The sequence below is a fragment of the Camelus ferus genome, chromosome 9 (genome assembly GCF_009834535.1).
Source record: "Camelus ferus isolate YT-003-E chromosome 9, BCGSAC_Cfer_1.0, whole genome shotgun sequence".
In the NCBI taxonomy this organism is placed as follows: domain Eukaryota; kingdom Metazoa; phylum Chordata; class Mammalia; order Artiodactyla; family Camelidae; genus Camelus; species Camelus ferus.
This window is the reverse complement of record NC_045704.1, coordinates 64822005-64839225: the sequence shown is the minus strand read 5'-3', so window position 1 is coordinate 64839225 and position 17221 is coordinate 64822005. Positions and strand designations below refer to the sequence as shown.

General features: G+C 35.1%; 1 protein-coding gene across 9 annotated transcripts in view; it reads left to right on the top strand.

Moving 5' to 3' along the window:
- The window catches only part of HFM1 (helicase for meiosis 1), a 151593-nt gene that overhangs the window by 63930 nt on the left and 70442 nt on the right, over positions 1-17221 (top strand). For all 9 annotated transcript variants that reach the window (XM_032487069.1, XM_032487073.1, XM_032487071.1 and 6 more), the window contains exons 2-6: positions 2736-2833; positions 6550-6662; positions 7973-8279; positions 12939-13072; positions 13450-13497. In XM_032487069.1, coding sequence (XP_032342960.1) covers positions 2763-2833; positions 6550-6662; positions 7973-8279; positions 12939-13072; positions 13450-13497 — 673 coding nt within the window. In that variant the 5' untranslated portion in view covers positions 2736-2762. The remainder of the gene's footprint in view (positions 1-2735; positions 2834-6549; positions 6663-7972; positions 8280-12938; positions 13073-13449; positions 13498-17221) is intronic.

Below are 17221 nucleotides of genomic sequence, written 5' to 3'. Positions count from 1 at the left end.
GAGTGAAAACTTACTCAGGAAATCTGACTCTAAACCCAACACTGAAAATCAGTTATTTAAAATCTATCATCTACAATCACAGACGCGTACTGAAATGTGGCAAGGTCCTTTGTAAGGCCTATATTTTTTTAAAAAATATGTATTTACATAATGCAAGTGCCAAATTCATGGTCTTTTAGAACCTTCATGATTTGATTTGACTCCTGAACTTGAAGAAAAATCACGTTTTTAAACTGAACATTAAAGATTTGGGGGGTAAAATTTTGTCTCAGAATGGATGGAAAATTATTTTCTTTAAAAGTATTTTTGTAAACTGACTATTGCTAGTGCATTTATTCCACAGGGAATTCTTATGGATAATCTACTATGTGTCAGGCCCTGTTCTGGGTTATCGGAGTACATCAGTGAGAAAAAAGTCCCTGCTCCCTCTACAGGAAGAAAGATAAACAACCAAACATACAGTATAGTACTAGTTATCAATTAGTGCTATGAAGAAAAATAATGCATTATATGGAAAGTTTTAGATTTTCCATAGGGCTGCATCAGAACTAAAATACATACATAATGTTTTTATTCTGAACCCAAACACGTTATATTCTCTTTTATGGCAGGAACTAGAAATCAAAGTTCTTTTGAAAATATTTGCTGTTTTTGAGGTTTTTTCAATTAGTTTATGAAATAATTTTTTCTGAAACAAATACTTTTAATTTGCAGGTTTTTTTGTTTGCAATTTCTTCTAGAATAAAGAGTTTAGACATGTGCATGTTAGCCTTAAAGAGTTTCTACTTAAATTCTGAGGTAGCATAACCATACAAAAGTGGTCTGGTGAGTTTTTGGAAAACTTTTTTTGTTGTTTAAAATTATAAAGTTCTCCTAAGAGTAGAAAGGGAACATTTTATTACTTTTTGGATAATATAGAAACATGATTGGCATTTTTATTTATACTTTTTTTGGTGATTGTTTTCAACTTCTCACATTCTTTACTTAAAGATGTTAAAGACTTTGTTAGCAAATTCTGAGTGACTCCCTTCTTCCTCCCACCTTAGGCTTCTATTGTTCATATAGTTAAGTTGTTTTAGACATTTATAGAACCATGCTAATTTGTTTCAAGTTTATTATTTCTTTTTGTTGGTGACTAAGTGATTAATAAGTAGAGAAAAATGAAAAGGACAATTAAGTTAATAGATGGAAAGGGGGAAAACCCAATAACTAAACCAGTGAGAAACTCCACAATATTGTGATTAAGGAAGAACAGTCCTAATGTATACACAAATTTGGCCCTCTTGTTAGTAGCATTTTGTCAAGGAGTGCATGTGGAAACATTTCCTCTTTCCTCTACATGCTTCCTCATGTGTTTCATCCTCACATCAGGGAGGACTCAAATTTGAAGGTATCTGCTCTGACTTGATAAGATGGATTTCTCCACTAGATGGCGCTGATATAGTAGCTTTGATTTTAGTTTCCTTCCTAAGGAAAGCTCTAAGGAAAGATTTGCCGTGTATTAATTATCACAGAATAAACAGAAGTATGATTTATATTTTATGATTTGTGCATCTGATTTCATGTTTTGTCATATAGAATTTTATATCATGTTTCTGAATTTAGAAAAAAATTGGGATGTAGTGTTGCTGTGTAGGGTGAAAAAGTACAAGGTATGTGTCTGTAGAAATGGTTTTACTGTCTCCTATCAGATTTGAGGCTTTGTTCAGCCCTAGATTTTTTTTTTTAATTGAAGTACAGTCAGTTACAATGTGACAATTTCTGGTATACAACACAATATCCCAGTCATGCATATACATACATATATTCATTTTCATATTCTTTTTCATGAAAGGTTATTACAAGATATTGAATATAGTTCCCTGTGCTATAAGGAAAAAACTTGTTTTTTTAAAATCTATTTTTATATATAGTTCAGCTGTAGATTATTGTTATATTCCCAGGTAGCCAAGTCTGAATGTTTTTATCCTTTACATTTAGATGACATCTCTGAATGTGAAAATTATCCTTTAGAAAAGAATATGAACATTTATATGTTATGTAATATGAATGTAAACATTTATCTGTATGTTAAACTTGTAAATTTTTTATCTTGAAAAGTTCATATATGAAAAATAGACAACTTATAAGGAACTCCATGGACTGTTACATAGCTTTAGCAATTATCAGCTCATTGCCAATCTTGTTTCGTCAGTACCCCTCAACATTTTCCTCTTTATTTTCAAACAAATCTACTCTCTCCCTTTATTTTGAAGGAAGTCCCCGCACATATACACAGTATATTGTCAGAGACACACACGCATTTACAATAAAATGCACTATCCTAACTTAAAAATAATGGTATGAACAAAGTATATTAAGAGCCCAAAAGGAGCTCTTAATTCTGCCTTGGGTAAGAGGACAAATTCAGAGAAGCCTTTGAAGAAGAAATGACATTTGACCTATGCCATGAAGGATGGGTAGGATTTTTGTCAGGTGGAGAATGGAAGAAAACACATTCTAAGCATTGGTGCAGCATGAAGAGAGGGGTGCAAGTGTGAACATGCATGAATGAGTGGAGAATAGAGAATAATGTGTTTGAATATTTAAGCACTTTGGAGGAAGTTGCAGAAGATGTTTCCGAAAGGCAGTCTGTGGTTATTTTGAGAAATTAATGATTATAGCTTATGGATCCAGAAATATTTTTTTCTACATCTTTGTAAGTGGAATATAAACTACTTTTCTGTATTTTTTAGATTTATGACAAAGTCCAGTGTTTAACAATGTTGAAGTCAAATGACTCCTTGGTTTCTTTGGATAATTTATTCTTTGAAAAAACAGATGAAGCTGAAAAGTAAGTATGCTTTAAAGAATTATAATAGTGTGTTGTTTTAGAGCTTTGATTTTTAAAGAGTTTTAGTTTTCTCCCTGGTAAATTTACAAATAAAAAATTAGGGATCGACAGAATGTTTCAGATATAAATTTGGTAAACATGAAATTCAAATATAAGGGAGTAACTGAAGTTTAACATCTTACATGTTGTAATTTTAAAAGTAGAGTAGATTCTTGCCTATTTGGCTTTCATTTATTTGCATTCCTGGCTTGTTCAAATGATTTTGGGCTCAGGTAAAGAAAGTAATGGTCAAAGAGTAGGACTCAGGAGAAGGAGTGGTAACGGCACCTTTTGGAAGCAGAAAGAGCGTTGTGCCAAAGGTCAAGGGCGACAGGCAGGTTCAGTACAAGCATGAAGTGGGGCTGGAAATAAAAACGTGTCACCAAAGGAAGTAAGAACGGAGAATAGGGAGTCTGGTAAATACTGCCTTAAGGGATTTTCACATGTGAATTGCTTTAATTCTACGTTTTCTATGTATTTGTTTTGTTGTATTATCCTTTTTTAATGAAGCATTGAGTAAATTATTTATTGCTTCATTTATTCTTTCATTCATTCAAATATTAATTTAAATATTGTTTGAATGCTAAAAGGGATATAAAAAGGATGAAACAGACTTTTACTTTAAAAAACTTAAAGTCTGCTTGAGGTTAAACACACATATGAAGAGGTCATTGATAAATACTGTGACCATGTAATTCAGACTGGGACACTTTTGAGAGTGAAAGAGTGCATGCAACTGGGACAACAGGTGTTAATCAGGACTCACCTGGGCAAATCTGGAACACGTGGTTGCTCTTCTTATGATACAAAATCAAAAAAAAGTGCAAAGCAAATGATAAGTGTATATTCATGCAAAGAAATTTCAGATTGGAGGGAAACTTGGGCCAGACTGATTAGGTCAGGCTTTATGGTGGTCAGGGGGACTTCAGGTGGCTTTGAAGGATTTGGATTTGATAACTGATAAGCAGAGAAGCAGTGGACATCGGAAGGCAGAGTGTAACGTTAAGAGAAAAGGAGTGGAGATGGAGCAATTCACAGTACCTCTAGGGGATAGTGTGTAGACAGTTTTCCTAGAATAGAAGAGTCATAAAGGAGAAACAGTGAAACATAAAGTTAGAAAAGTGAGCTGAGGGTAGATTTTGGTGGCTATTAAATGCCAGAATAAGGATCTTGGTCATGGCTCTATGTGTTAAAAGTTATGGAATTGAATCAACGAACATTCACTGAATAATATACCTAATTGTATAAAGCACTGTGCTAAGTACAATTGACATTAAATAGAAATAAAAACAAAACCTTTAGATGTTTACAATTGAGGCATAGCAGATCTATTGATCCATCATCTTTCCATTATCTGTCTACAGACATACACATAGACACACACAAGACAAGGGAAAATGTGATAAATGGTATAGGTTCCAATAGCACTTAACAAGGAGGAAGGGAGGAAACCATAGGGAGCTGGGAGGTTTTGTGACTGTGAGGTCTGAGCTGGGTTCTGAGTGAACATAAGCTCTGGTGAAGACGATGCCTGGCACACAGCACTCAGTCAGTCCTTGTGGGCCGAGTAACGCATGAAAGACCGTTGAATGCCCGCGGGTGGACGTGGGGGTGGTCGTGTGCAAGGGCAAGCCGGAGAAAGAGGATGTTTTTGAACAAAGATGAGGAGGGACAGGATGTATTATCTGTTTGGTATGTAAGTAATTCACTTTGGCCTGGACTGTAAGGTACCTGTAGGAGAACTGAAACTGCAGAGTGACCTAAGGCCACTAGGAAGTTTGTCATTATTTGGAAACCACTGAAGGATTTGGAATGGAGTAAAATATGATGAAAAAACAATTCCACATAAATGTGATAGGATTACATAAAATAGAGAAAGCCAAGAGGCACCAAGCCAGTTAAACGCTGTTATTCTTCACCAGACATACATTGATTAGCGCCTTGATTAGGACAGTGCTAGTGCAAATACAAGAAGTGATGAATTTGGGAAGGAATTTCCTTTACAGGACAGGAAAGTTCCCTTATAAGGAACATGCAGTGAGAGCTGGTATGTGTCTGGATGTGGTAGGTAAAAGACTGTACTGTGGTTTAGACTCCGGATGACTGGGAGAATGATGGCACCTCTGGAAAACAGGGAAATCATAAGGAAGACTTGATTTTACGGGGAGGCTGAAGAGGAGAGCTGGATGTGTGCTTTTTGTATCTTGTTAACATCTGTCCTGGATTTTCAGAAGTAGTCTCTGTGCAGAAAAGAGTTAATGTATCAGGACTAAACTGCTCTCTTTGAGAAGGCCTGCTTGAAGGCTGGAGTCTGAGAACTTAGATTTTAAGGAGGTTCCCACCAGTAAGTGATGAGTGGCTCACTGCGCATAAACTATTTATGAAAATAATATGGTTATGCTGAACATCTGTTCTTCTTCTGGGAATGTGGACTTTAGGTCTGTGCCAGAGAGGGGATGCCTACGTGATTAGCCCCCAGTAAAAATCCTGGGCCTCAGGTCTCTAATGACTTCCGTTGTTGGCAACATTTCACATATGTTGTCAGCTCATTGCGGGAGGGAGGAAGCACATCTCGTGTTACTCTAGTGGGAGAGGACCTTTAGAGGCTTGCACCTGGTTTTCCCTGGACTTCGCCCCACAGTCATGAGTAACACTGAATGCTGTGTCCTGAGAGTCATCCTAGAGAATAAGTCTGGTGGTGATCTCAGGGACTCTGTGATGTAGTCCCAAATTTTAATTGCTTTGGTGTATTGTTAGACAATCTGTCAGACACTGTCAGATAATGTATTGCAGATTTTTGATTTGGAAGACAGAGCCATAGGAGCTATGTTTGAGGTGCTGTGAGAGGCAGAAAAGTGAAGACTGGGTCTCACACTGCTGGGAGTTTAAAATCCTAAATGGAGAGACAAGGAAAAAAGCATAAAATCCTTGGGACTTGGCTTAGACAGTATATATGGTGTTCTTCTCAACTTTATTTACTGTTACCTAACACTTATCCTTTTGTTCTAATGAAGGACAAGTCAGATTTGGAAAGGAAACATTAAAACATTGTATGTTAATAGAATGTCAGCTGAAAGATAAGGAAAGGCAGTTAATGGTGCCAATAGGGTGACAGAAATCTCATCAGTTACTGTGGGTTTACAAAGGGATTATCAGTTACGGCTGGTTTCTTGTATTTTCTGTGGTTGTAGATGGTTCTGGACCAAGAATATTTGGGTTAAGATGTTAATTTGTAACAATGTTTTAGGAATACTCTAGAATACCAGTAATGATGTCACTTACACACTTAAGACCCATGATTAGTTGTCAGGTGTTTCACTGGTAATTTGTTACTAGTATTGGTTAAGATGCTAAAGTTTCAGAATGATTTACTGCTTTCTTATATATATAGTGAGCAGATTTAAGATTCCTGTCCAAGCATTTGAATTGGAGAAAAGAAAATGGAGTTATAGCCATTATTTAGGTAGCATATCTCACATAGCAGTATCATTAATCCCATAACACACAAGGAAAAAAGATTGAAAATGCTGCTGTATAGGGATAAATCAAAGTCATCACAGAAATATAGTATATTAAATTTAAGAGCGTGTAATTGAGTAATATTCAGTCAAATAAATACATAGTTTCGGGTGTTATATTTTTATTTACATATATTCATATTTTTGTATTTTATATAGCTATCCCGACAACGAAAAATCATTGGATTGGTTTCTCCCACCTGCTCCATTGATTTCGGAAATTCCAGATACTCAGGCTTTAGAGGAAGAAATAGAAAGTCATAAGCTGTTGGGTAATTATCACATATTTGTTGTGAGGCCAAACCCATTCAGGTCATGTCACTGTGAAAAAAATATAGTAACACGTTAAAATATTAATTCTTTTATTTTAATGGAGTAAGATGAAAGTTAGGAACTTGACTTATTCAAAATAGTGCTCACCAAATCTTAAAATCTGAAACACCTTCTCTTTCTGTACATATATATATACATACGTATATATGTTATGTGCACAAAATATGCTGTCACACACCTGTTACATTGTTTTGTGAATTTGTTTCCTTTTACCATGAAGACTGTCACTACTGTTAAGTTTTTGCCTTGCCCTTTATTAAAGGTAGGGTCCTTTGATTTAGGAAACTAGAGTCCTGAAATATATTGAGTGAAAAAAAACAAGATACACAAAATTGTATATAGTTTGTTACCATTTTTATAAAGCTAGAAAACAAGCACACTCGAACAGTATATGTGATCTAAGGTGATATTGGTAAAATTTTGATTTTTAAATTGAGTGGTAAGTTCATACATATATATTATTAAGCCTCATAATTTGTATATATTTTATATATGAAAATATTATATACTCTTGGATGTATCAAATAACATATAGAATAAATGGTGTGTGTATACGTATACACACACACACACATATAATATGTATATCTAGTACATAAATGATAAAGCAAATTTAAGCCCTAATAAGGCCTCTGAACTCCTTACAAACCTTTCAAAGCTGCTTGTAAAGTCTCTGTAAAGAAACCTAAAATACTGTCACCTTGTGAAAGCATTCCTTTATCAAGATATTATCAAGCTATTAAGTTACTTAGAAGCAAGATTACAAAGTTAAAAGCATTGTATCATGTATTTTAATACTGAATCATGTTCAGTAACATTTTATATGTTTGGTCATTGTATTTCTGTGTGTAAGTTATTTATATAAATTTTTAAATCCTCATGATTACTTACATAATTACATCATTTGTAGTAGGTAAAATATTTACATATTACAATTATGGTTATTTCTGTGGGTCAGAAATTAAGCCCATTTTATATTAGAGGTTTCATATAAATTTCAAATTTAATTTCAGTAATTCTTAACTAATTTCTGAGTATCCTTCAGTGATATGATATACCATAAGAGTAACAACTACCTGTATTTCAAAATCATATGTGGTATTACAGAGTATCTAGTTATTGTGCTAATACTTTTGTTTTAGCTTTCATATTTACCTAGTAAACTCTTGAAAATTTTTATTGAATTTTTCTGTCATTTTGAAAAATGTTTTCAAGAACATGTAGTAATTGATATATTCCATTTTTGTAGGTCCAAAGAGGTCAAAAATGTTAACATCAAATTTAAGTATAAGTAATGAAGACACAAATTATATGTCACCAACACAAAAATTCCAGTTTGCCTTCCCTTCTAGTAAATATGAGGATGATGATCTAAATTTAGGAGGGGCAAGTAACAATGACTTACACGTTGCTGGCAAGCTGAAATATGGTTCTTCTCAGAAGTATACAACTTGCTTTGGCACTGAGATAGCACTTGAGAAAAATGTTCCAGATGATACAAAATTAGTTAATTTTGCACAAGATAAAGGAGAGAGCACCTCAGCCTTCCGGAAAAGGTAATTAATTAAATGAAGTAAATAACACTCAGTGATAAAGTTGAATAGTTGTGTGTATGTCCAGGAGTATGGTGGAGTCTGAATGAGAGAAACGTCAACAACGCACAGCGTCTGCCGCGTACTAGACGCTGGTTGCCCTGGGACTCTGGTCACAGCTTCTCCCCTTCAGAGGACTAAACAGTTCATGGGGGAAAGGCAGATAGTAAACAACTAAGTATAAGTGATTGAATACTTTTTGTTCTACAATTATTTTGATGAAATATATAGTTAAAACAGAGGTTCTCAAACTCTTTTCTCAGGACCCTCTTACTCTTAAACATTATTGAGGATTCCCATGGAGCTTTTTCTTATTTGGGTTATGTCTATTAATATTTAATCATATTTGAAATTAAAATTATGTAAAAAAGTGTTATGGAAATTGTTTTGATCTTATGAACTCTCTGAGTCTTGACCATCCTTTGAGAAGTGCTATTAACATAGGGTCCTGACCTGCTCTGCACACTCAGGGAAGACTTTCCTGAAGGAATGATATTTAAGCTTAACTTGAAGGAGGAATAGAATCAAGCTGAATGTAAATACAGAAGGAGAGTGTTCCAGGCAGAAGGAATAGTATGCACAAAAGTCCTAAGGTGGCACAGAGCTTGGCTTATTCTAAGAAACTTTTCTTTAAAGTAAGAGAGAATGCTAAGAGAGAAGGTATGGAGGGGCCAAGTCATTCAGAGTCTTGTAGGCCATGAAACGTTTTGTACTTTTTCTTAAGGCAGTGCTTATTAAACTGGCTTACTGCATCAGAATCACCTGAAGTTCTTGTTAAAAATTTAGATTGCTGGTTCCTACCTTAGACCTGTTGAATCACAGTCTAGATAAGAGTAGGGATGGGACCCAGGAATCTTCCTTTTTAACAAATTTTCTAGGTGATTGTTACATTGTTCTAAGGTCCTTGGTTTTAAGCAGAGGAGTAAAATTAGATTTTCTTTTTAATTTAAAGTCCATTTGACCTCAGTGTGATAAATTAGAATGGAGCTAGAATGAATTGTGAAGAGTCACTTAGGTTTTTGTTGTTGTTGTTAGTCTAGGTGAGACAGAATGGTAACCTGACCTAGGACTGTGATTCAGGAATGAGAAAGTTCAAAGTTACTTAGGAGATAGACTTTCACAGGCCTTAAATGATTTTTTGGATACGAGACCTGATTCCTAGTTTTCTGGCTTGAGCCAGAATGGTGAAGGGTGATAGTGTTCTTTCATGATACAGAAAACTGTAAAAGGAGAACAGGTTTTGGGGAAGGTGATGAGAACAGATTTGGATATGTCGATTTTAGGTACCTAAAAATTATCCAAATAGGCCATCAGATATATGGGTTTAAGATTCAGAAGCGATGTAGTTGATAGCTTTTGTTTTTTCTCTGGCATAAGAAAAGTTGGACTATTGAGCAAGTATGAGAAGAGTGGAAGAAATTATGGAGAATGGGAAAGCAGTCTAATTAGAATAATGGTAGGACTGTCGGACACTACAAAGGGCCCAGCTGAGGTTGATGTCTGTTAATTTTTAAATAAATCTTATTAAGGTATAATTCCCATATCATGAAATTCACTATTTTGAAGTGTACAATTCATGGTTTTTAGTGTAGTCACAGAGTTGTGTAACCATCACTACTATCCAATTTTAAAATGTTTTTACTGCCCCAAAAGAAACTCTTTACTCATTAACAGTCACTCCCCTTCCATCCTTTCCCCATCTAGCCCCTGGCAACCACTCATCTATTTTCTGCTTCTATGGATTTACCTATTCTAGACATTTCATATAAGTGGAGTCATACAATATCTGGCCTTCTGTGTCTGGCTTCTTTCACTTAGCATAATGTTTTCAAGATTCATCTGTGTTATGTCATGCATCAGTATTTTATTCCTTCTTATGCCCAAGTATTTCACTGAACAGGTACATCACACTTTGTTTATCCATCTTGCAGCTAATAGACATCTGAGTGGTTTCTACTTTTTGGCTATTATGAATAATGTTGCTATGAATATTCGTGTAAAAGTTTTTGTGTGTATATATACATATGACCCTTCAACAATACAGGGGTTAGGGGTGGCGACCCTCTGTGAAGTCAAAATTGGAGTATAACTTTATAGTTGGCCCTCCCTATCTTCTGCACCAGTGGATTCAACCAACCTCAGATCATATAGTACTATAGTAGTATTTATTGAAAAAAAATCCGGGTATAAGTGGACCCGTGCAGTATGTTGTTCAAAGGTCAAATACATTTTAATTCTTTTGAATTTATACTTAGAAGTGGAATTGCTGGATCATATGGTAACTCAGTGTTTATCTTTTATGAGAAACTGCCAAATAGTTTTACAAAGTGACTACACCACTGTACAATCCCATTAGCAATGTATGAAGGTTCTGATTTCTCCATATCGTTGTCCGCACTAGTTGTCTGTCCTTTTTATTATAGCCATGCTAGTGGGTGTGAAGTGTATCTCATTGTGGTTTTGATTTGCATATCCCTGCTGACTAAAGATGGTGGGCATCTTTTCATGTGATTATTGGCTATTTGTATATCTTCTTTGAAGGAATGTCTGTTCAGATTCTTTGCTTGTTTTTTAATTGGATCATTTGTCTTTTTACTGTTGAGTTGTAAGGGTTCTTTATTCTGGATAAAAATCCCTTATCAGTTATATGATTTGCAAACATTTTCTCCCATATCTGTGTGTTGTTTTTCACTTTTTTGGTGGTGTCCTTAGCAGCTCAGAAGTTTTTAATTTTGATGAAGTCCAGTTTTTCTTATGTTGGTTGGATTTTTGGTGTCCTATCTAAGAAATCATTGCCTAATCCAAGGTCATGAAGATTTGCTCCTACATTTTCTTCTAAGAGTTTTATAGTTTTAGTTCTTAATTTTAGGTCTGTGATCCATTTTAATTTTTTGATATGGTGCAAGATAGGAGTCCAACTTCATTTTTTTGCACATTGATATCCAGCTGTTTCAGCACCATTTGTTGAAAAAACTATTCTTTCCCCATTGAATGTCATGGCATCCTCACTGACAATCAATTGACCATAAATGGAAGGTCTGGGGGACTTTTTGACACCAGCCAACTCTCTGATTCTTTGACACTGATGAGTGTCCAACAATTCAGTTCAATTTTCATGCTAATTCCTGGAATTAGCATCAGACCCCACTGGTTAAGGTTTCAGTCCCAGAAGACTGCCCTACTTCAGATGCCAGCCACAAATAGGGTGCCAGGCTACCCACATTTCTGCCTTACAGACTATTTGGGAGTTCCCACGACCACAAATTAGGTTTAATAATTTGCTAGAATGACTCATAGAATTTAAAAAACACTTTACTTATATTTACCAGTTCATTATAAAAGATACAGCTTAGGAATAGTCAAATGTAAGAGATGCATAAGGCAAGGTATGGAGAGGGAGACTGCACAGAGCCTCCAAATCCTGAGTGTGTCACCCTTTCAGCACCTTGATGTGTTTATCAACCCAGAAGCTCTCTGAACCCCCTATCATAGGAATTTTCCATTCATGGAGGTTTCATTACATAGGCATCATTGATTAAATCACTGGCCATTGGTGATTGAGTTCCGTCTCCAGCACCTCTCCTCTCCTTGGATGTTGGGAGTGGAAATAGAAGTCCCAGCCCTCTAATCAAGTTTTGATCTTTCTGGTGATCAGTCCCCATCCTGAAACTATCTAGCGGCAGGGCCCCTCGTTAACATAAACTCAAGTAGATTGAAAGGGACTTGTTATGAATGACAAAAGATGCTTCTGTTACTTTCATCATACAGGGAATCCAAAGCTTTTAGGAGCTCTGTGCCAGGAATTGGAAATAAAAATCAAATGTGTATTTTCTGTCATACCACACAAAGGTTTAGTTCGGTATTCTTAATTCTATTCTGTTGATCAATGTGTCTGTCCTTATGCCTGGCATAAGGATGTATCCTACACTGGCATACCCTGCATTGTCTTGATTGCTGTAGCTTTGTCGTAAGTTTTCAAATCAGGAAGTATGAGTCCTCCAACTTTGTTCCTTTTCTCAAAAAATTTTTTTTCTATTCTGAGTTCCTTGCATTTTCATATGAATTTTAGGATAAGCTGGTCAGTTTCTGCAAAGAAGCCAGCTGGGATTTTGCTAGGGACTGTGTTGAATCTGTAGACAATGTGATAAGTATTGCTATCTTAATATCATTAAATCTTCCAATCTATGAACATGGGCTACCTTTCCATTCATTTAGGTTTTGTCTAATTTCTTGCAAAGATGTTTTGTGGTTTTCAGTGGACAAGTCTTATACTTATTTTGTTAAATTTACTCATGAGTACTTTATTCTTTTTGATGCTGTATTAAGTGGAATTTAAAAAATTTGTTTTTCAGATTGTCCATTGCAACTGTATAGAAATACAACTGATTTTTGTATATTGATCTTGTATCTTCAGTCTTGCTGATGATGACTGAATTTTAATATTACTCATCTACCTAACAATTGTGCTTTTTCCAGCAGTGTTCCACCACCTGGCTGCAATTACAAAAAAATAGTATATAGTTATATTGACCTAGGATTGCAGTTTTGCAAGGTAACTATGATAAAATGCTAAAGGGGAAGGGGAGCAACTGTCGCAAATGCAAACTTTTTTTTTTTTTGCAGATTATTTAAAATATCTGACAACATACATGAGAGTGTTTATTCTAGTGACAGTACAAACTTGGACTCTCATATTGGCTCTGTGAAAATTGTCCAAATGGAGATGAACAAAGGGAAATCATGGAAATGTAGTAATAGTAAGTAGAAACCTCAGTATTCAGACATTAATATGTTTACAGCAAATGAGATAATTTTTCTGCTTCTGAAATCAAAGAAGGTGCCTTCTTTATCAGTTGCATCCCAGCCTTATGAAGTTCAAGGTAATTCCTTACTTTTTCAGTTGGCTTTATAAAAGTACAATTAGTCTATATTTCTTAGCATAGATAAGAATACAAAAATATAGTAAATCTGAATAGGCTATGTGCAATTTCTTTATTACATTGCATTATTTTTTAACTGTGATCTAATGTTTTTAATTGTGATCTCAAAAAAATTTATGCAAATTTTCTTGAAGTAGTTTTTATAGAAAAGGTTGGAAATATCCATAAGCATGTGGTTTTTTTTTTTTTTTTAGGGGTAACAGAAAATGATTTAGATTCCTTGAAGGCTGTCACAGAAATCCGTATCCTTTAAATTATTTTACTATAGCAGCATTATATTTGAAGTCATAATTTTAAAACATTTTGTTCATTGTGTTTCTGTTTGTTTATTTTCATTGATAAAGAAAAAGAGGTAAAAGTGAATCTTTTGGGTCACGTAAGGGACCCAGAATGCGTGATAGTCAGTGCTACTCAAAGTATGGTCTGCAGACTGGTGCCAGTTTGTGAACCGTTTATTACCAGTCTGTGACAAGATAAATACAGAAATGAAATTTGTATGATTGGCTGAACTCAGAGCATATCTACTTACAAATTAATACAGATAATTTCTTATACTTTGGGTAAGGACAGCATATTGGTATAAACATGGGTAGGGGAAGTGACTGAGAATGGGACAGTCTGGATTGGGATGTTTTTACAAATCTAGAATTTTTTTAAAGAACGCTAATTTGTAGTTTATACTTACAATTTGATTTACGTGTTTGGGTATTTCCAATGTAAATATTTTGAGTACATATGTGTGTTCTGGAGGTAACATCCTCTTTGTGTATTTGATACTTTGTGTATATCTGTAACAGTGTACTTTTTCTATTTTATTATAATTCATCAACTGTTTGTGTGTCTATTTCCCTATGACCTATGAACTCCTTGAAGGCAAGGATCAAGCCTTATGTATCTTCTTATCTCCAAATACTTTGAAAGACAGATAAAGTAGGGAAGTTGTTCTGGCAAAAGAGTAGCCATAAGCAAGGGTGAGATAAGAAAGTATGGAATATGTTTGAAAAGAAAAGCATTCCACTTTGGGTGAGAAAAATTACGATTAAATAAGTAGTAGGAGATACTGTTGGATAGATATTTTAGGATTAGATCATTTAACACCATGAGTATCAAGGTCAGAAGCTTTTGTTTTTATTTTTAATACATTTGTTAAGTCCATGAAGAGAAACCATGTAATATTTTTGAACAGGTCAACTTGTATTACCAAAACTATGCTTTAGGATTTGGAATTAGTGACTCAAAGCTGGGGAAGGTTCTAGAATCCACAAGAGATATAGGCTAGTTGGCAAAACAGAAAGTGAATTCCAAATATTGGGCAGCTGAGCTGGAGAAACCTAGGGATGAGTGATTCTAATCCTGGATACTCTGGGGACTGAGAAATTCTGAAGTTAAGTTAGAAAATGTTCGCTTGACCACTTGTGAAAAATTGCTTCAAAGCAGATAACTGGACTGAGTTAGAATGGGAGGAGAGGACAATAAAAGGGTTATGCCTGGTGATATAATCACGCCAGACACAGCCAGCGCTAGTGCTCCTGTTCGTCCTGGTGCCTCAGCCCTGCTGCCCGTCCTTCTCTCTGGTGACCTAAATAGTGCAGGAATGTAGGACATAGGTTAGCAGTAAACACTTGAAGTTAATTTCATTATCTGTATGGTGGGAAATTCTCATCCCATATCTGAACTTGCCATAATATGACACTGATTTTTGAAGAGTTTTAAAGATTTTCATGCTATTTTAGCACAGCTGAAGTGGTTCTGTTACTTAGGTCTCTTTGTTAGTTAGGACTGCTGTCTACTCTTGTGTCCATTGATTTATTGTCCAAAAAGTTCATTCACTGTCAGAGTCACCAAGCTTGCTACACTTTATTGCTTCCAAATGTATATTTAAAGCGGAGGACTGAATGCTATTCATGATAGGTTGAGAGTTTCGGGATTACTTGGACTTATTTTCTGATTATTTTATAATATTTAACTGTATTTGAATCCTCAGGACAATAGAATTTCAGTCAGATTGATCCTGCCACAGTACTGTTGTCATTTTCGGTTCTGCAGACATTTCCCCTGTTATAACATATAATTGCACTGAGACTGCTGAGAATTTGTTGGACGAAAGGAAAAATCTGATATTAAGTGTTGAAAGTGATGATAAATGATATACTTAGTAGTTTTCTCATGAGCTAGAAAACTGATTTTATATCTGCTCTGAATCATAGATTCATTTTTGTGAGTGTAAATTGATGTGGAACTACCTAATGAGAGAAAAACCAGCATGCTGACCCACTTGTGGGCTTGTTACAAATAAATATTTTAAAGAAAGAGATACATTTGAAAGGAAAAAATGAGATTCGTTCAAAAGCTGATGGATTGACAAACTAAAAATTACATTTTTGTTTTGGCACAAATATTCTGAAACAATGCACAACAGAAAGTAAAAGGAAGATTTGTAAATTATGTGCTTGATTTAATAAATGCAAACCAGGCATTTGGGATTTGTCAGTTAAGAAAACAGACAATGAATCCTTGCCCTTGAGCAGTTAACATTCTTGGGATGGGGATGGGGAAGAGGATAGATCAGAGCCATTGTAACAGTGTATAAATAAGTCTTACAGTATTTTAGAAGGTGATGAGTAATATGAAAAAGAAAAAAGGGAGGCAGTGTAAAGGAGGTTAAATTGGGAATGCTGGAATGGGAGCTCAGGGCTAGAATTAGAGTGATTAGGGTAGGTCTTCTTTAGAAGGTGAGATGTAAGCAATTGAAGAGAGCCAAGAAAATATGGAGAGAACAGTCTAGGCAGAGGGAAGGCTTTACAGGAAGAACGTGGCTGATGTTTTTGAGGAACAAAAAAGAGTCCAGTAAAGCCACAGGAGATGAGTCAGAAGCAAGAGTAGTAGGACAGGAGGTCAGAAACAGAAGTGAAGCCAGAGGCAAGATCACATAGGGCCTGGTGGCCATATGCTTTGAGAGAAGAGGGGAATTTGAGCAGAGAAGTAATATGCTCTGATTTAACTTTTAAAAGGATCACTTACCACAATTCATCAGTTTTTGTATATCTTTATAAAAATACAATTGCTTAAATAACTGTATTTGCATTCTTAGGTAAATTATCTGTCTTACATCTCCTAAGATTGTAACAGTCTCAGTTGTAGGAACTCATTTTCTTCTTTATTTATAACTTACTGCTGGTTTCTAAATCTAGTAATGTATTTTGCGTAGTGTTTAATAAACGCAGTTGACAGATATGGCTCAGACTGGGGAAGAATACCATGTAAGTACAGATATCTCCCTTGCTGGCAATAGACTCTTACTTTGAAGAGGGGACAATTTATTCTTTATATCAATATTTTTGAGCTTTCTTCGAGGAAGAACTATTTAATGTTTAAGTTCTTGTTGAGCCAATATTGCTGATAATCACAGTTAAATCCACCACTTGGCACAACCAAATCATCAAAAACAAAGGGATTCAGGGCTAGGTGACCAGAAACATACATCAGCTAATAGAGCACAATCAGCAGGTAAAAAATGAAATTTGGGGTTTTAAAGAAGAGATAAAAAATCAAATGACCTAGTCAAGATGAATAAGAAAAAAAAAAAAAAAACAACTCTGGAAAAGATAAAACTACATACTTAGTTCAGATATATATCTCCCCATCAGATCTAATTGTCAAAGTGTAACCCTTATATATAACCCTGTTTCTCCATAAGGACTTTACAAGTTCTTTTCAGAATGTGGAATGTGACTGGGGATAATTTGTTAATTCCTCCCCCCCACCCCAGCTTTATTGAGATGTAATTGACAAATAAAATTACAATATGTTTAAAGTGTTCAATGTGATAATTTAATAAATATATACACTACAGAAGTTTCCCACCCTCTAGTTAGTTAACATATCCATCACCTCACATATTTACCTCCTTTTTTTTTCTGGGTGAGAACACTTGCATTCAACTCTCTTAGCAAATTTCAGTTATAC